The sequence below is a fragment of the Diceros bicornis genome, chromosome 11 (genome assembly GCF_020826845.1).
Source record: "Diceros bicornis minor isolate mBicDic1 chromosome 11, mDicBic1.mat.cur, whole genome shotgun sequence".
In the NCBI taxonomy this organism is placed as follows: domain Eukaryota; kingdom Metazoa; phylum Chordata; class Mammalia; order Perissodactyla; family Rhinocerotidae; genus Diceros; species Diceros bicornis.
Genome location: NC_080750.1, coordinates 41,454,472 through 41,474,704, shown reverse-complemented (window position 1 = coordinate 41,474,704; position 20,233 = coordinate 41,454,472). Strand labels below are relative to the sequence as shown.

The window sequence follows — 20,233 nt, the reverse complement described above, 5'->3', positions numbered from 1 at the left end:
CTGCTGAGAAATAATGAAAGGCACCCGAAAATAGGTTCACACCAGAATCCTAATATTTAAGAAATCAGTTTAAGAATCTGGGCAAACAAATGGCTCTCCTTACATATTCTAATTAACAAAAAAAAAAAACCTCTAATAATTTATTCATGAGGAATAAAACTGTCCTAATATGATCTAAGCCAGAGAAACAAACCAACAATTTTTAAAATGCCTCCTTCTGACTCTAGATCTGTTCTTTAAAACTATGACATTGAAACCATCTTTTCTTAAGACAACTATCACTTTACCTTTTGGTTCAGAAATCCACTTACTAACATTCAATTCTTAGTTTAAAATAAATAGCCTTCCTACTTGCTCTCCTATCCCCCAAAATAAGGAATAGTGACAGGGTGGGGCATACTTGTAGCAAAAGCTCTCTGATACAAAAATAATACCCACTGTTTCAGGAAGCAAACCTAAGGTCCAACCCAAGGATTTCTTTTTTTCTGTGTAATGCTACCATTGAACTCCACCCAGCTTTGAGTCTACTTCAAAGGCAGGGAAAAAATGTCAGAAAAAAAACCCCAAATTATCTCCTGCATATTTGCTGATCATCAATGGCATTCAGAATTCAGGGGGTCGAGTCATGCATTATGAATGAATGGGTTTCCAATGGTAACTGGGAACCTTGGCACTTAACCCCAGGGTTCTCTAACAGAGGATGGGGTGGGGGAAGGGTTGAATTGCACATTTTCCTCCGCCCTGAGATATGGAGGAAGGGATCCTGCAAATTAAATAGTTCATCCTCATCTTTGTACCCAACAGAGAGATGCAGGGGAAAAAAATTTCCTGTTTAAAATAAGCCGAGATACATATTATAAAAATGTCATCAGATCACTTTAGGAACTTGATATGAAAATCTTGCATGACTTTCTCCCTATTCTTGTTAATTTGATGCCTTTGTTTAAGCAAAGAGTGGGTCTCCCTCTATCTTATAGTTACAGAGCATACAGCATCACTATGGGGGTTGGGGGCTGGGGGGAAGCCAGAACAGAGACAGTATGAGAAATTAGTTATCCACCTGGCATAATACTAAGCAATCCGAACATTTAGGACCTACCCATTTCTGCAGACAGACTAATAAACGAGGCAAAGAATTAAACCCTCCCAAGCCTATCGCTGCAGCTCCGCGACGATCCAAAAGAACAACGCACATTTCAGCTAACATCTCAAGTGTGGAAGCACCATGCAAAGAGACTGGTTAAAATTCCCTACCATGCAGTGCAGCCATCATCAGAAGCCCAGCATATCTTCTGCTCTATGTAGTGATGTGCCAGTTCATGAACAGAACAGAGGAAGAGAAAAATGGAGGAAAGGAGAGAAGGCTCAGGAAAGTCGGCAGGAATGTTTCTGGGTCATTAACAAGTGGGAGACCCCCTTCGGTATTCAAACCCATCAATCTTTATCTCACAGGACATCTTTTTCTCACTCAGCGTCTGTTGAAAAGACTGCAGCAAACCAAGCAAGGGATTATGGGATAGGGATGCAGTAGCGAGCTGCAATGAGATTCGTGGGTGGCTTGCTTTCCCCTCTGAGTCAGCAGTCAGCTGTTTCCATGCTCTGGTGCTGGGCTGCTGAGGTCCCTCACCAGAATGTGACTGCACGATTAACCGAGGGAGAGGCAACCTATGCCCGTCTCCCGGTGCAACGCAGCCGGGACAGGAACCGTGTTAGAAATCGGAAGGAGGATGTGTTGATAAGCAAAAGGGGGATGCAGTGAGAATAGATTCTAGAAAGAAAACTAGGCATACGGTACCTCAATTTGAAAAGTGCAAATTTAGAGGAGAGTTTGGGTGAATGTGAGAGCACACACTTAACTTCCTTGAGTTAGAGAAAAAGATGATCTGTTTTCTTAGACTTTTCAAATAGCTTGAAACACAAATGCAAATTTTTAAAAATGCAATGCAGCCCAGTTCAACAAGCCTCTACTACCTTTTCCCCTCTTGGTATTAACCCAGAGAAGGGTCTATAAAACACAGCTCCTCAAAGTCAAATAATGCAAATGACGTTTCTCTGCTTTTTGTGGTCCTAATCATTCAGAGAAAAATCATAGAGTACATTTATTTGATTCAGGGGGTGAACAGAACCTGATGTTTTTCTGATGATGCACAAGTTTTCAGCTAAATGTTGAGAAACGACAAACTTTACATATATACATAACTTGATTTCCTATGAAGTCATTAAACTTATTTTTTAAAAGCTTTTAATAACATACTAATGATCAGCAAGTAGCCATATAAAAATGATTAGATCATCCTATTACGAATAATAATTTAGAATAAAAAAAACTTACATGTCAGAATGGAATTCACAATCATTCCCTTTTCTACAGCAATGGAGGCAGGGAACCATATTGCATTCTATTCCTACGTTAGTTACTTGTTTAAAAGTGGACACTAATAATTTTTATTTAAATCCTAAAACTGTGAATTTTCATATTTGATTACATTAATATTCATCACATCCCTTCCACGCAGTCAGGCACTGCACTGAGCCCTGTGAAGGGGCCCTTAGCTCTGGAGAGCAGTGATTACCTTTGGCGGAGGTAGGAGCGAGAAGGTCATAGAGAATCCAGTGAAAGAGAAAGTCATAGAGAATCCAGTGAAAGAGAAAGTCATAGAGAATCCAGTGAAATCGACAGATACGGGATGCCAATTTTAGTATGCTATTCCAGGCGGTATACAGTTCTCAAAAGCCCAGGTTAAGCCCCTGCTTTAGAAGTTTTCTGTTTTTTAACGGCTTTATTGAGATGTAATTCACATGCCATACAATTCACCCATTTAAAATGTACAATTCAATAGCTTTTAACATTTTCACAGATCTGGGCAACCACCACCAGTCAACTTTAGAACATTTTCATTGTCTCAAAAAGAAACGCTGTGCCCTTTAGCTATCACCCCCTACCTCCCCATCCTCCACAGTCCTAAGCAACCATTAATCAACTTTCTGTCTGTATAGATTTCCCTATTCTGATCTGTCACATGAATGGAATCATATAATATGTGGTCTTATGTGTCTGGCTTTTCTCGTTTAGCATAACGTCTTCAAGGTTTATCCATGTTGTAGCATGGATCAGTATTTTATATATTTTCATGGTTGAAAAATATTCCATTGTATGGATATAGCACATTTTGTTTATCCATCTGTGAGTTGATGGACAGGTGGGTTGTTTCCACTTTTTGGCTATTGTGAATAATGCCTCTATAAACATTCGTGTAGAGGTGTTTGTGTGGACACATGTTCTGTTTTAGAAGTTTGCAATTTAATAACAACCAACTCCTGAAACTACAGGCAGGCTACCCCTACTCCATTTTACAATGTCCTCTTCCTAAGGCAGGCCATCACAAAGATGCCTGACTTGCTATGACAGAAGTCTCCTCTTCCCACTTGTGCTGCTGAGCAGATCCCATAGCCAAATTCATTGAATGCTGTCCCCTCCCTTAGCACATCCTCTCTCCTGATCTCTCTCCTTCTCTTCCCCTCTCAATCCAAACTCGGGGGCATACAACTGGAGCAAGTGTCTGTTCTCAGAAGGTGATGGAGAAGTGGGAGAGATCCTTGGTCTTGTTGCTGGGCGTGCAGTCAGAGAAGGTTCCCCTACTCATTCAAGCATTCATTCCAATGAACCTTACTGAATGTCTAGTGTGTGCCAGGCGCTCAGTAGGCATTGAGGATACAGAGAAGAAAGTTACAGTTTCTCAGCCCTCAGGAAGGTCACAATCTAGGGTGGGAGATGGATTAGTAAGCAGGCAATTCCAACTCGGACTGATAAGTGCTTTGACTGCAAGAGGAAGTAGATGATCCGGGAACGCACAGGAGGGACATGCCAGGGCAGGGAGGAGTAGTGTGCATTTCAGGCCTGGAGCACAGCACAGGCAAAGGCTTGGAGGCAGGAGATGGCTCACAGGAATTGACAGCAGTAGTTCAGTGTGGCTGGAGCCTGGGGTAAGGTAGAGAAAATGGCGGGGTCATATGTGTTTCTGATCTTTTACCTGGAATTGGGAATACCTCTTCCTTGGAAACAGCATTACACAGAATAGTTGGGTTCCACATATCTCATCATTATAGCTTAACTACTGTATGAGTAGGTGGGTTTAGAGGGCTCAGCCAGGAATCCAACAAACATAACATTGCTTCTTATAGGAAAATGCAGCCTTATTTTTAGTACATGTCTTGGCAAATGAACACAATTGTTTGTAAGTTGGGCCTTGAGTTACCATAGGATGTGTTAGCAGGCCACAGCATCTTCCCTTTGGCACTCCCTGGCAACAGGTAGGTGGTGGTGGCAGTGGCTGTTGGTATATAATGGCTCAGTTTCTTTCTGAGTTGGAGTTTGCTTGTACTGAGACCTCAAGTAGCTAGACTGTGGGGCCACAAGAGCAGAAAAGAGCCCCAGATACTTGGGATTGAGTCCGCTGCCCACCTTACTGACTTCTTGGAGCTGTGTCTTTTCCCTCCATTTGAATAGACATTGGAGAGTTAAATGTGATCAGTTTGACTGTGATGTACACTTGGGAAGTATACAGACAGCGCATATGCATAAGAACACAACATGTGGTAACTAAATTGGGTTTGGCAGGATCCTGGGAGAAAGAGATCTGAAATTTATTGCTCATGTATTACATGCCAGGCTCAATCCAAAGCCCTTTATATACAGCTGATCTATCTCTGATCAAGGAAATTTCTAGAAAGTAAACTCCTTAGGATGGCATACAGGGATATGGCAAATATTCATAGCATACATGAATATTTATGATCTGGCCTCTGCCGTCACCATTTTTTCCCACTTTCTCTCCTCCTCAGTCATACTCGAGTTCCTAAGACATGCCACCATTGCTTTTTTAGCAATGACAAAAGTCCTTCTACAAATGAACGAGTGACATAACATGATGTAAAGGTAAATGTTCATCTCAGAATTGGAAAATAGTTGGATCAGAGACAATTAAGGAGAGGCAATTCTTCATATCTGATTGGTGATTTATAATTTAGGAAGCACCCACATAATACAAAGCAAAGCAAACCCAGAAACACAGAGCAGGTATTATTATTATTTTAGTGGAAACTGAGGTTCAGAAAGGTTACATGACCAGCCCAGGGTGGAGTAGCCACTATGTAGTAGGGGTGAATCAAAGTTCAGGTCTTGTGACTGGCATAGTTCCTCTTTCAGTGTGCCACACTGCCCCTCAAGGATGGGCAAAGGCAGGAACAGTCATCAGGAAATTCCACAGTGGAACAAAGCCAGTTGATGAGAGACGTGATGCGTCTCAGTGAGAGAGAAATACAATCAAAGGAGGCAACCTGAAATGAGGAGCCCATAAACTCTGCCTAATGCAATCATTATTTAGTTTTTCTTATCTTTGCTTTCAAAAACCTTTATGAAAATTATTGCCCAATTGTATTCTGAAAGGGAATGGTAAGGAACAACTATTTCCAGCCTTCAGTTTAGGCATGAACGACTGGGGAAGAAATACTGTTATGATGGATTGCACAGGTCAGCACTCCAGGTGTGGCCCCTCAAAACCAGGCTCCTTCCAGCCAGTCCAGACTCTACAGGCAGCTGAGTGAGTGGTGTGGCTTGGACTCAAAGAGGCTCCTTCTTCTCTACTGCCAGTGGCCCTGGGGAGGTCACCCATGTTGGAGGGTCAGGGGCCTTCCTTTAGTGGCTGTGGGGAGGTCCTAGACCAACACAGGACTGTTTGAAAATAATGGTGATAAAGCAGAAAGGATCTTCCTTTTAAGTGTCCTTAAGAAAAGAGAAGGTCCAAGTTGGCCTTAACCTAGCGGGGTTATAGAAATGGATTAACTAGGGAACCCGCTGACCCAGTTGCAACCCAAAAACTCACACCAGAACTGGCCTGGCCTTGGGATTACCATTTAATGTTACACATTTCACAAATAATTATGTGCTGGATGGTGTACGAGGCACTGATGATGCAAAAATAAAATGAGACCTGAACAGAACCTCTCAAAATCACTCCGGGGGATAGAGTTTCCTGGCTCCAAGTCACAGCCATGTTGACTGGGTTTCAGGTGTCAGGACAGCCCTTCCCAGACAGGCGGAGTATTTGCAGTAAAGGTGACCCAGATCAAGCACCCCTGGCTCCCTGTCCAGTATCTTAGCATCCCCTCCAGATTGCCTGTGTGTTTCCTACAGGGTGCTGCCCAATACCAATGACATAATCCAGGTGGGGTCTGCCCAGCACAGAATAAAGCGAGACCATCACTTTCCTTGATCTAGGCCCTATCCTTTTATTAATGACCTCTGAGTTCATTTTATCTTTCTTGGCACTTTTGTCATGTTGAATCATATTGAACAGATAACTAAAATTCATGTCTACTAACCCTATCAAAAAAAGAATTCCAGTTGGTCTGGTATAATTTATTCTTATGGAACCCAGGATGCTTTCTTTTCTAGGTGCTTGTAAACTATCCCATTAATATTCCTCTATAAAATTATGCTTGATAGAGTTCCTTAGCCTACAATTTGTGAGTTTGATCTTTATAAATGAAGAGTGCATTTCCCTATCTCCAGTCTTTAAGAAATTCATCTTTTTCCTAAGATCTAATAAAAATCAGGGTCCATGATTTGGCAATCTTAGCTATGTGTTCTTTCAAAAACCTGTTTGTTGAAGCCAGAGACTTAAAATTTATTTAGAGCAACTGAGTTTTCCATTTTTAGCTACTATATTCGTTTCCTAGGGCTGCAGTAACAAAGTGCCACAGACTGAGATGGCTTAGAACAACAGAAATTTATTCTTTCACACTTCTGGAGGCTAGAAGTACAAAAATCAAGGTGTCAGCAGGGTCAATCTCCCCCTCAAGACTTCCTTGGCTCTTCTAGTTTCTGGTAGCCCCGGGCATTCCTTGGCTTGTAGGTGCATCACTCCCATCTCTGCCTCCATCATTACATGGCTATCTTCTCCTTGTGCATCTCTGTGTCTTCATATGCCACTCCCCTCCCTGTGCCTCTGTTACTTCTTCTTATAAGGACACCTGCCATATTGGATTAGGGCCCCCCCTCATACAGTATGACCTCATCTTGATTACATCAGCAAAGACCCTATTTCCAAACAAGGTCACCTTCTTAGGTACTGGGTTTTGGGTCTTCAACATATCTTTTTGAGAGACACAATTCGACCCACAACACCTACTATGCGCAAAAGGTTAATACGAGGCCTAGGCTGATGCAGGCCCTCCTGAGAATGACCTGGTTTTCCCATAGCACTGTCTCTGGAAAACAGGAGAGTTAAGATAAATGGGGAATGTTATGTCTGCCTCATTTATGGTGTGCATTAGTGGAGCTGTGACGTGGCTACATAGCTAGGATGGCACAAAAGATTGGTGGGAAAAAGGGGCCATGACTTCACTGCATCATGGCTCTCATCCCTGGTCCATACCTTGAGTGGGTAAGGGGGCAAAGGAAGCTTCCGGGCCTCCCAAAAAGATGAAGGTGCTGTATCTCCTGCTTTGTATCCTTTGCCAATGCTTACTAACCATATTGTTAAATTATAAAGGCTATTTGTATCTTGTGAGTCTGACTGGTAGCTTTAACCCACAACCGAAGCTGTGCTGCCTGGTCTGAGTTCCTTCTCATTAGCCTTCAGAAGCCCCTTCTCTGTCTGAAGATGTCCTTCACAGAGAAGACTGATGCAAAGCACAAGTCTCCGCCATCTGCTGATACATCAAATGCCCCTGCAGCATGCTACCCCTTCCTTATTCTTTGTCTTGGTCAGACTATAACAAAAATAAAAATGAAAAGCAAACAAACAAAACCCTCTTTTGTTTTGCCATTGCTTGGCCTGGCTAATTCAGTTGGCTCTCTCTGGCCCGAGTATGCCTGGAAGACAACCTCACAGTCCTACCTCTGGATTCCTAATCACACTGACGTCCACACTGACGAGCGCATCAGTATCCAGTGTCTTTCATCTCTTCCGCAGTTTTATGATCACACTTTTCATTTTGACAATTAAATTCAAGACGATGTCAAGTTCCTGCTTGCCTCAGCGGTTTACCTCGTTTAATTAATCAGTGCAGCGGTTCTGACTACCAGGTTGGGATTTAGAGTCAGGGATTCTATAAAACAAATTTCCCTTGGTGACCGACCTGGCCGAGGCCGAGGCCAGACCTGAGCTGGGCGGGGCGGAGCCCTGACCGACAGGCGCTGGAGCGAGGAGGTGGCTGAGGTGGGTGCGCCGCTAGTAATGCCTTACCAGACGCTTCCTTCCTCTTCCCCACATTCCTTCCTCTCTGTCCCATAAAGTGGATTATTTTGAAACCAACAGGAGAGAACTTTACAAATGTTCAAATCTGTTGATCGAATAATCCCATTTCTAAGACTCTATTCTAACGTAATAATCACAGATATGGACCAACCTCAGAAAACCCTAGCTTCCCAGGCCAAGCGGAGCGCAGAGAACATTCACCGCTCCGCACGCCGCGGGGCGGCGGTTTCCATGGCAACAGGCTCCTCCCCCGAGGAGGGAGAGGGGGCTCCTCCCCCGCGCTCTTCTCTGGCTGAAGAAAAGAATGCGGCCTTCTGCACAGAGGTCCACGGCTCTGCTTCTATTATGAATCTTTCTCTTTTTTCCGTCTCTGTAGGTTTCCTTTTCTAACCTTATTTCTCACCGGGACACAGGACCACTCTGTAAAATAACTAATTCAAGCGGTGGCGATGGGAGCGCCGAGGGAGGGGAGGGAGTGACAGGCCTGCGGTGACAACAATAAAAGCTGTGAGCAGCGGGGATCGCCCTGCCCTGACCCTTCTAGCAATGCTGATGCTCCAACTGTGGCGCCCTCTCCTCTCCTGGGACTGCAGCTCTCCTGCCTTCCAGCCCTACAAGGTTTCCACTTCTGAGCTAACGTGACCATATGGCTACGGAGTGAAGGTGGGACTTTCTCCCGTCAACATGCCTGAGTTTTCTGAGGACTTCTGGAGCTCAGTGCTTAACCCAGGAGGGTGCTACTAAAGTAGGAGTCTGGGCACCTTGGCAGAGAGAGAGAATCTGAGGATAACGGAACTTGCCATCACCCGCAGGAGCTGCCTCCCCGTTCATGTCATCAGGAGAGAGTCTTTTCCTAAGCAGCATATGTGGCACCACACCACACTGGTCACTTATATCCTAATATTAGAATCATACTAGAATATCAGCATGAAGCTGTAGTTAAGGCACAGGCTCTGGAGACACGTGTGTATTTGCTCTATATTCAGGCTGCTCATTGCATCTGTAAGCTCATTTGTAAAATATTACCTCAGAAGTCTGTCATGATGATTAAATGGTTAAATGGTATAGTAAGTGCCTTAGCACCGTGCTTAATGCACAGCAAGTCTTAAGTTACTTTATATTCATTCTTTTTTTTTGCTGAGGAAGACTTGCCCTGAGCTAACATCTGTTGCTAATCCTCCTCTTTTTGCCTGAGGAAGATTTACCCTGAGCTAACACCAGTGGCCAGTCTTCCTCTATTTTTTATGTGAGTCACTGCCATAGCATGGCTGGGGAGTGGTGTCTGTCCATGCCCTGGATCCAAACCCAGCCCACTGAAGTGGAGTGCACCCAACTTAACCACCATGCCACGGGGCTGGCCCCTCAAGTTACTTTAATCAGAAGCTGTGTGCTATAGTGGTGGAGAATGTGGGCCCTAGTGCTAGGGTGGCTTTGAATCCTGGCTCTGCTTATGACTTTGAGTAAGTAATTTAACCCTTCTGTGCCTCAATTTCCTCATCTATATAATGGGGATAATAACCTACTTCATAAGGTTATTGTGAGAATTAAATGGTTTAGTCTATGAAGAGAACCTACCACAGTGCCTGATATATAGTAAGTAGTCAATACACGTATTAGCAGAGTGGTAGTACTAGCAGGATTGCCATACTACATATATGAGTTCCTTTAGGAATGACTCATGATTCACTTTTGTAGTCTTAGAGGCTGGCTCATGTAAGCGTTAAATAAACATTTATTTTTTGGATGAATGAATAGACTAATAATACACTATTCCCATTAATTCTTTTCTTATGCCAAATAAATCAATATATGAGAATGGGCAGAATCATGCAAAATTGGAAAAGATACATCTATACACTTTTATCACACTGGGCTGGAGACAGCCTCCCTTGGCCTTCTCACTCTCTTAGTGCTGGTGTCTCCTCTCTGGCTTTGACACAGTTGAGTAAGAGGCTGGAGCGTTACTTTGTTGCTCTTGGTAAGTCTTCACACTAACTCCTTTTCCCAAAGGGCAGCCCCAGGAAGGAAGGGGGTCTCTGCTCAAGCCCACCTGCCCCTCGTTTTTGTGAGAGAGAGGCCTGGTCCTTTGTGCTGGTCAGTGGCCAGTGGAAATGAGTCCTCATCAGCCAGCTTCTCGCCTTTAGAGTAAGGGGTCTCCTTGGAAAGATAAGAAAAGAAAGGCTTCCTTTCGGTACCTTTCCAGAGTCAAAGTTTCCCCCTTTGATGCAAGTCATTGTCTCTGGACATGAGAATGGGAGGCCTCATTTTTATGTCCCCCTCTGAGTGGACATGCTCTAAAGCAAATACTGACTTGCCTAGGTCTTTCCCTCAAGGATTGGCAGTGCATCTGGGCTGGGTGCCAAGAAGCCACAGTGCCACCAGAGGTGAGGGGAGCAGGGGCAGGAGAACAGGAACAGCTAGGCCACAGCAGAGGGCGTGTGCACACCAGTCAGGTCGGGCCTGCCAGCCCCAGGGTGTCCTGCCCAGGCCTGTGGGCCCTGGTACAGGATGAGCCACCTTGGTGCCAAGTGCATCCATACATGGCCTGGGGGCCAATGCTGGGGGCAACCCGACTCTTCCTTAATAATGTCTTTCCTCTTCCTGTCTCTCTTTTTGCCCTTTTCTCCTGCCGTCTCCCTACTCCCCACCCACTTCCTTCGTTCAACACGCTTTTAATTTAGCTTCTACTATGTGCTGGGCACTGCTCTAGGGTCCACAGTCGGTCACTATCTTGAAGGAACTTGTGCACTCTTAAGAGAGAAATACACATAAAATCTCAATTAAACAATAAATTAAATTAATAAAAATAAAAATAAGTTCAATCTCAAATAAACGATTTTTATCTGTAGCCTCTACCTCAGAGCCGCCAAGGATGCTCACGGGTGTTGCTCCAGCCAACTGGGATAGCTTTCTGTGGTGGATGATATTCTGAACTCTGGAATCAGACAAAGGTGTATGCAAATCCCAGCTCAGACACTGACCAGTGGTGTGACTTGGGGGAAATTACACAACCTCTCTGACCCTCCTTTTTCTCATCTGTAAAATGGCGATAAAAGAGTCACATCTCATAGGGTTGTTATGAGGATTGATAATTCCTGAAAGATGCTCAGCACAGTGCCTGGTACAAAGTAAGAATCAAAAGATGTCAACTATCGTTTTAATTACTCAAGCCTAGGGGTCAGCAAGCTTTCTCTGTAGAGGGACCAATAGTAAACACTTCAGACTTAGTAGGCCACACGGTATCTGTTACAACTACTCAGCTCTGTTGTTCTGGTGTGAAAGCAGCCACAGACAATATATAAGAGAAGGAGCTTAGCTGTGTTCCAATTTATATAATTTTATATAATTATATATTTATATATTTTATATAAATTTCACATGTCACCAGAATATTTTTCTTTTGATTTTTTTTCTCCAAGCATTTAAAAATGTAAAAACCATTCTTAACTCACAGGCTGTACAAAAACAGGCGGTGGGCCGGATTTGGCCCGCAGGCCGTAGTTTGCCCAGCCCTGCTCAAGCCCAATCAAATGGGTGGCACTTCCTTTCATGGATTTTGCTTCAAAAGAAAATCCAGTTGGTGGGTCTATAAAACCCTAAATCAGTGTCCGAATATTAAGACAGAAGCTCAACTAACTTTAACAAGGTTCCAAACCAACCCAAGGACAGCAAAAAATCTCACAAAAGAAAAAGAATACCTACAATTTATTTGTGTACAAGCAAAGATAAGTAAGTAAACAATACCTACAATTTACTTGTGCACAAGATAAGAAATGGAAAAGACAATCAGTTCCTTAGATGCACAATCGTTCTGTGTTTTGTAGATGAGGGCAAGCTGTTCCCCACAGGTGCAAGAATTGGCTGTGTCTACTTTATTTATTTATTTATTTTTATATAATTTTATTTATTTAATTTTTTTCCCCCAAAGCCCCAGTAGATAGTTGTACGTCATAGCTGCACATCCTTCTAGTTGCTGTATGTGGGACGCAGCCTCAGCATGGCCGGAGAAGCGGTGCGTTGGGCCGCGCCCGGGATCTGAACCCGGGCCGCCAGCAGCCAAGCGCGTGCACTTAACCGCTAAGCCACGGGGCTGGCCCTGTACTTTATTTATTTTTTTGTGAGGAAGATCTGCCCTGAGCTAACATCTGCCAATCCTCCTCTTTTTGCTGAGGAAGACTGGCTCTGGGCTAATATCCATGCCCATCTTCCTCCACTTTATATGGGACGCTGCCACAGCATGGCCCGACAAGCTGTGCCTCGGTGCACGCCCGGGATCCGAACCGGCGAACCCTGGGCTGCCGCAGCGGAGAGCGCGCACTTAACCGCTTGCGCCACCGGGGCAGCCCCAACTGTCTGTGTACTTTACTTTTCAGCACTGTGCACAGAGAAATCCAGCCATAAGAAATGTCACAGAGGGTCACAACACCCCTAAATTTTACACACAGAGGATGAGAGATGACAGGATGTGTGGTGAGTGAAGAAGGCTGGGGAAAATGAGGGAGGGGAGGAGGAACCTGCCAGAAAACAGGCCAAGTCCCAAAACTGTGGAAATCAGATTGCAAATTAGCTGTGAAACAGTCAGATACCCCAAGGAATGCCATGTAATTCCCTTCTTTCCTTGCCTCCTCCTCTACCTTCTTAAGTATCTGTGGATGGAAACAGGACATTGTGCTTTACTTTCCACTGCAATCTAGGAAGATTTTTACTCTCTAGTTCATATCAAATTCCCCACAGGCCAGAAATTCTTTCTCTAATGCTATAAAAAGGCCCTATTCCAGACACATTGCAATCAATAATTAAACTTGTTTCCCTTGACTCAAAGGAAATGCAAAGGCCTTCTTATAAAGCCATTCCAAGAATCAAAACTGCTCTTGCATGTCTTTAAAAACCTATGTGTTATCCATGTCCTGCTATCATTACTAGATAAAGAACCTGCTAATCCAGCCTGCTTGAAGTGTTGAGTGGTCTCAAGGTCGGACGTCATAATAATGCCCTCTAACTTGGTGGAGACTCTCCTCTGGGAAGAACGTGGCCCACGCACAGACATATGTATAGTTCAAGTCACAGATAACCTTCTGGCTCCCTACAGAATTGCCTCTTTGTTTTAACTGCTATCAGATGTAGAAAGAAAGCAAGGCTTCTTTAGAAAGGAAAAAGTGAGGGGCTGGGATCTGACAAGGAACCTCAGACAAAATGTACCCAACTGCACCCCATGCTCCTTCCCCACCCATCAAGAAGCACAAACTGGAGATCAAAGAACCTGCCATTTTCTTGCATCTTTACCCTACCATCTGGTGTGGCATTGATATTCTCTAAAGGCATATAAGCCACCCCTGTGTCATATGGATCTTCAGACTAAACGAGCTGAATCAAAGGAAAAAACTCCATCACTTTCCAATCCCATGGGGGCCTCAGTTCACTACCCTGGCCCCAGGCCTGGCTCCTAATCCACTTCCCTCCTTGCCCCGGCAGAGCCTCTCCACCAGTGACTGGAAGCAGGAAGGCACAGACTCTCATCCTTTCACAGAATCAGAGATACTTAAAGTTGGAAAGGACTGTGGGGATGATACAGTCCCATGGTTTTACAACCACAAAATTCTTTCTCTGAAGAACTGGTCCTGGAGACCCTGCCAACATGCTCCTCTCTCACTTTGCTGGGGCAATGCGTCTCTTCAGAACACCTGGAGCTCTGTGGCCGTATCCAGTCTGGTTACCATCATGTAGACAAAGAAGCAGGTCTGGGGAGGTGATGTGACTCCCCTCCACGCCATATAACTAGCAAGTGGCAAAGGCCTCCACAGACTTGGGTCTAACGCTGAGTGCGTGCTTCTCTCCATCTGCCCCACTGCCCTCTCTGTACAGGCAGACTCATGGAGCTGGAGGTCTTTGCAGGCTGCCTGGGTTCCATTATGATTATATTACTTCAACGGAGACTGTTCCACAACAGAAACAACTGGAAATACAAGCACAGGTCTTGCTAAGTGAGAATAGAAAACTATATTAAGGAATAACAAACAGCTCTAATACCACAGCTGGTCTGCTTGAAGAGTTAATGGTTTAGAGTTTATGAATATACAAACACCTCCATCAAACAGCAGGAGTTCCCAAGATAGCAGAGAAACAGGAACCCACCACAAAGGATGAGAGCACTGAAAGGTTAAAACTCCGCCATCCACATGGCAAAGGGCAGGGAAAAAATAAACCACGACATCCTGTTGCAGGGGGATTCACAGAGAAGGCAGACTCCTGGGAATAGAAAGGAAAAAAATAACAAGATACAAGACATAATAGACCCAGGGTATTTACCGACTTTGCATAGTTAAGAAGCTGCATATCTTCAGAATGACCTTGACAATAAAAATCTGACACTAAAATAAACACAGAGGAGTGGAAGTCAAATCATTAGCAGTTGTACAGACTGTGCATGAAATCTTTTAATCTAGTCAAATTCGAGAATAGGGTAAAGTGATAAAAGCACACAGATTTACTCAAAACACCCGCGGTTGTTGGACTCAGGTGGCCAGTGTGTTTGCGCTTTTCTCTTCTCTGTTCCCTGATGGGCCTCGGTACAATTTCCATTCTATTTTTAAAAAGCTATTAACACATGTTTGTTTGCCCCAAGAAGCTGAAATGGAAGAACCCAGTCTTAATTTAGACTTGCCCATAAAGCTTATTCATTATAAAAACAGGTTTTATTTCTATTTTTCTATTTATTCTGACAGTCAGGGCTCTCCTAGCAGCATTCTGGGACCTTTACCCACCCTTCCTGTGGCCTCTGGCTTCTGCTCTTCTCTCTATCATTCTCTCTCCAGTTCTGGCTTTTCAAGAATCCGTCAACCCATTACCTCAAGTGCAAATTCTGAGATCTTACGTCCAGAAAGAGAGGCTGCCTCTCCTTAGTAAATGGCAAAATTACTGGGTCTTCACGAAGGAGGCAGGAGCTCCTTTCAGAGCACTCTGTGTCCCACAGGGGTCCTGCTGCTCCCAGCCCCCCAGTTGCAAGGCTGCCCCTGCTCCCGTAGCTCTCTGCCCACATGGTGCCTCCTTTCTGAGGTCTTCCCTGACCCCCCTATCCTAAGTGGGTATTCCCCTTTCTTATTAAACACTTCACCCTGTTTGAATCCTCCATGACCATTGTCACAGTTTGTAATGACATTCTATTGGCTTGCTTTGTTAGAGCTGCTTCTTCTACCAACCTGTAAACTCCATGGGGACAGGGTGATACTCCAGTGATGATGCAGCACACACACAGTCTTGGCACATGGCTTCTGATAGTGTGTGATGAAGAATGAATGAGGGTAGAGCCTGCCTGGACATTACTCGGGGCTGTGCAACCAACGCTCCTCTGGAGAACAGTCTCACTAGCCAAGTTCTCATGTGAGACACCTTCCAAAATACGTGTTAAGACTGAATTTCAGCTAAAGATACCTGTGAGCTATAGTTGTAGAAGGGATCCGTTAGGGAAATGGTGTGTGAAAGGATTTCAATCTAAAATGAAGCTGGAGGATATAAAATGGAGAATCTCACACATGCGTCCTTGGAAGAAGAGAACTTAAGAACTGAGAGACTGATTTACCACAAGTGCCTGATTGACAGAAGACCAAGACTTATCTCCTGACCTGTGAACATCTGCCAAGAATCTCTCCTCGTCCTCAAGCCAATGAATTTACCACTTGGACTCTGGCTGGACTTCCCCCTCTTTGCCCTCCTTGCCCATAAATACAGCCCACCCCAAACCTTCAACGGACTCGCCTGTAGCTTGCTACAGCATGCGTTTCCCACATTGCAATTCCTCTACTATTCCTGAATAAACTCAATTTCTGGTAATTTGAGCTTGCCTTGGTTTACCTCTTTACTTAGGTTGACAGTGTGAGCAAGATTATCAGGACAGCATAACCTGCTTAAGAGTTACACGTACTCCAGAGGAAAAGATTTGCATACTACTTACTAAAAATGTTTTTATCCAGTCATTAAGGTATGCTTTCTAACACATTTATATGGTTATTGGGTAAGTGTAAATACTGAGAGTCATAAAAATAAACAGCTTTTTAGATATTCCGTAATTCACTCTTGCTTTTTCACGTATTCTGAATTAGCGAGCTTTTAACACGTAGAGTCTTAGAGGCATAGGTAGGAACCTTCTATTGATGATAAAGCAACATAGGAAAGGATACCATTTACTTCTAGACTAAGTTCTTCCACAGTGGGTGAAGGTAATCTAATTATTAAAAATTATTTGATATTCTTTTTTTTAAGTAAGAGAAAAACAGTTATTGCTTATGCAAATATGTAGTTTTGAAAGCCTAGTTCAAACTAGACTGTAAAACCTCTTCTTTCAAATAGGGAGTTCAAAACCATAGTGGAAAGAAAACACCACCAAATAAGATATTGTCTCATTATTTTTATTGCTTGGCCTTAAGTATTTGCAGTATTATTAAAAGAAAACATTTTCAAAAATAGCCTAGAAATCCTTATGCACAGTTTGGCAGTAATAATCTTTTATATTTAAGCCAAATAAGGAATTATGGGTACGATATTCAGCTTCTATTTAGTGATCCTATCTATTGCAGAAAGTTCAGATGCTCTCATGCATGGACATTTTATGCTGCTCTAAAATTTTGCTTCTAATTGAGCCAAAGATGAACAAGGGAGATATTACCTGATAAAAGTCATGTCGTTTGTTGAAGAGAAAAGAGGAAGGTAAAGAGAAGAGAAAAGAAGAGAGAGGATGAGGCGCAGGCCTCTTATTTGTGACATGCATTCATTCATTCATTCATTCAACTTTTATGCAACAATGATATTAATGCTTACTAGGCCCAAGGTGGTTTTGCACTGGAAGGAATTCAAAGCTGTATTATGGTGATTGCATTCTTTGATGACTAAAAATAAGAGGATAACTTTCTTTCTCGATCAGAAGGGAATAAAAAGAGAATAAGAAAACAGAAAGACAAAAGAAAAAGAGAGATAGCTTTATGATGAAATCTCCAAAACAATTCTATCAAAGCCAGAGTTATTTTCTAACTAGGGAGACTGAACACTAATCCCATCATGAGGGCTCCCTGCTCATGACCTCATCTAACCCTAGCTACCTCCCAAAAGCTTCATCTTTGAATACCATCACATTGGGGGCTAGAGCTTTAATATATGAATTTGGGGGATATCAAGCATTCAGTCCATTATAGGGAGCCCTTAGGTTTTTGTACAAGGGGGTCTGGCCCTCTTCCGCCTCTGTGACCCCATCTCCTGGGCCGCCTTGTCAGGACTAGAGCATCCAAACACTTCAGGTCACTGGACACACTGAGATCCTACGACCAACCATGGGACATGTAATCCTAGCAGCTCTAATGCATGCAATGGGAGCTGGACTTGCTACATTCGTTGGCTCCAGGCTTGCCCTCCATCAAGTCTTCTTTAAAGGATTTAAAATGCATTCATTCTAGGTCTCCAGAGAGTCCTGAGTTATTCCCCTCCCTCTGTTTTATAAACCTTTGTGCCTTTATACCTGCTTTCCCTCTACCTGGAATCCAGTCTTTTTCTTCTCTTGCTGGAGATTCAATTGATGCATGATCTCTATTCTGAAAACTCTCTTGATATCCCTTTCAACCTTGCTAGGTATTCATCTCAAATCCTTTGAGTTACCGTCAATCTTTGTACATTGGTACTTCTATTGCTATACTTATCACTCTTTGCAGTAATTATTGGTTTAAATGTTTGCCTCTGCTACTAGAGAGTGAGCTCCTGACCTGAGCCTTACCCATCTTTTTGTCCCTGGCTAGAGCAGGGTCTAAATATAAGTAAGTGCTCAGTAAATATCAGTCATGTATTCTGTGAATACTACTTTTCCCCTATACACATTTTAGTTCATGGCACATGAAGAGAAAGGAAACTCACATTTACTTAGCACCTACTACGTACCAGGTTCTGTGCTAAATACCCCATTTTATTCTCAAGACAACTTTACAAGATAGGAATTATTGGTTTGAATATAACAGAGATTAAAGAACCATCTTATTAGAAATAAGAGAAGGGCATTTATCCAAAACGACTAGGGACCTACCTGATTTATTTTAGATTAATAATATTTCTGGAGCTTAGTTATCTTAACTCTATAAGAGCACAGTGATTGAAAATGGTGCTTTAGCAAGTAATATGTGTTATGTGTATGATTGAAATTCAATATTTCAGCACAGCTTGTACCTACCAAAACATATAAATGACCAAGAGCCACCCAACTTGGCATTAACAGTACGACTGCCATGACGTTAGTGGAGTGGTCCACCATGATCCAGTTTACCCTGTCTGTATTCAGTGGATTGTGCTGTTGCGATACCACCCACAAGTCCTTTGTAGCTGGTGGATCAGAGCATCACCACTCACATTGTTCCTTGGAGCAAATGTTCTTCAATTATTACATGGGCATGCTCTTTAAGAATTGGGTGAAAAAATCCTTTAAAAATAATTCCTTTGTTTGGATGTTTCTGGTGTTTAGATGGCCAGATAAATTGATCTTTAATTGTCCCAATTTTGTGGTCTCCCAGGACCAACATCAAAAGTACACAGAAGTCATTTTTTGGTTATCACCAATAGATTCCACATGTCTCTTCTGTGTCCAATAAGGGCAGATGTGATATTTCTCAACAGAAAATTCATTATCTTTACTTCCATGAAATTTGCTTGGGTACATATTGTGAAATGTGTTATGCCACATGTCACGCCTTATTCATTTTGGAGGTTAGTACCCATCAAAACATGTAAACAACTGAGACCTGGCAAACTTCCCCAAAAAACTATGTGTTAATTTGGTTTATTGACTTGTTTCTGAGTATTGCTTGGAGGGTAGACTCAGACCCACACAAGCTACTGCCACTACCATCTAAGGCTCACCCTTACTCAGGGGTTAGATGGGTAGAGGAGCAGAAGGACAAATAAAGGAGAAGGTCCAACTGCCTGGGCCCTTTTTCTTGGAGGAAGTAGGTTCAGTTTCATGTGGACTAAAGAAACTGAGCTTCCGGTCTACCTGGACCCAGGACTAGCTCCTGAGGTCATTCCACTGCTACTCATCATGGCAGATCTCCCACCACACACCTCAAGCTTCCATACAACTGGGGAAGTTGTAGGCATAGAGGGATAGAGTTGGAGAACAGACTACCAATGGACCTTCTAGTCTTTGAAAAAGAGATGAATTAGGTTTCAATATTGGTAAGACCATTCATAGACTGTCCTAATACTCTGGTTTTTTGCTCTATAATGTAGCAAGTATGTATGTATATATACCACCACTGATGTGTTTGTGTATTCACATTTTCACATTTTATATATGCTGACTCTTAACTTATTTTGTTTTATTAGTATGCACACTCCTATGTAACTAAGAACCATAAACATCAGACTTGAAGGTATATGAGTTCTGAAAGAAACCAAAACACTAATTAATCATCAATTCATCAAATGTGCTTATTGAATACCTAGTACAATGTGGTTATAACGTGGTGCCAATGTAAAGTTAAATGAGATATATTTAAGATCAAAGGGCAAGAGTTAAACTCTAACCCCTCCTACCCCAGCCCCCAAAAGTTAAATTGGCAAGCAGAAAGGAGAACCAGATCTAGCTGACTTTCATTTCTGTTCATTTCCTAACTTATGAGAAATGAAAAGCAACATAATGTTCTAGATGCTGTTGAGTTTACAAAGAAGTTTAAAACACGATTCTCAGACTCAAAGAACTTGCCATCAAAAGCAAATATGTAGATAAGTTGGTAGATAAAGGACAATCTTCTCCATGAGAGGAGTCCATAGCAGATGGTACAGGGTGCAAAGGAGGATTGAGGAAACCTACTTTTGTTTGTTAAAAAATGGATCATAAGAGGTTCTGGAATGTCATGTGGTAGCATTTGAGACGGTTTCAAAGGGGTTGTGGGACTGTGACAGGTGAAGATAAGTGGGTGAAAATTAGGCAGTTAAGGTGCTAGGTG

General features: G+C 43.0%; 1 protein-coding gene across 4 annotated transcripts in view; it reads right to left on the bottom strand.

Annotated features, from left to right (window-relative positions):
- Window positions 1-20,233, bottom strand: part of TRIM2 (tripartite motif containing 2) — a 95,468-nt gene that overhangs the window by 62,633 nt on the left and 12,602 nt on the right. For 2 of the 4 annotated variants that reach the window (XM_058550218.1, XM_058550219.1), the window contains exon 1: window positions 1,255-1,469. The exons of 1 other annotated variant lie outside the window; for it this stretch is intronic. In XM_058550218.1, coding sequence (XP_058406201.1) covers window positions 1,255-1,257 — 3 coding nt within the window. In that variant the 5' untranslated portion in view covers window positions 1,258-1,469. Of the gene's footprint in view, window positions 1-1,254; window positions 1,487-20,233 lie in introns of those variants that run through there. One more of the 4 variants, XM_058550225.1, reaches the window with a different exon arrangement.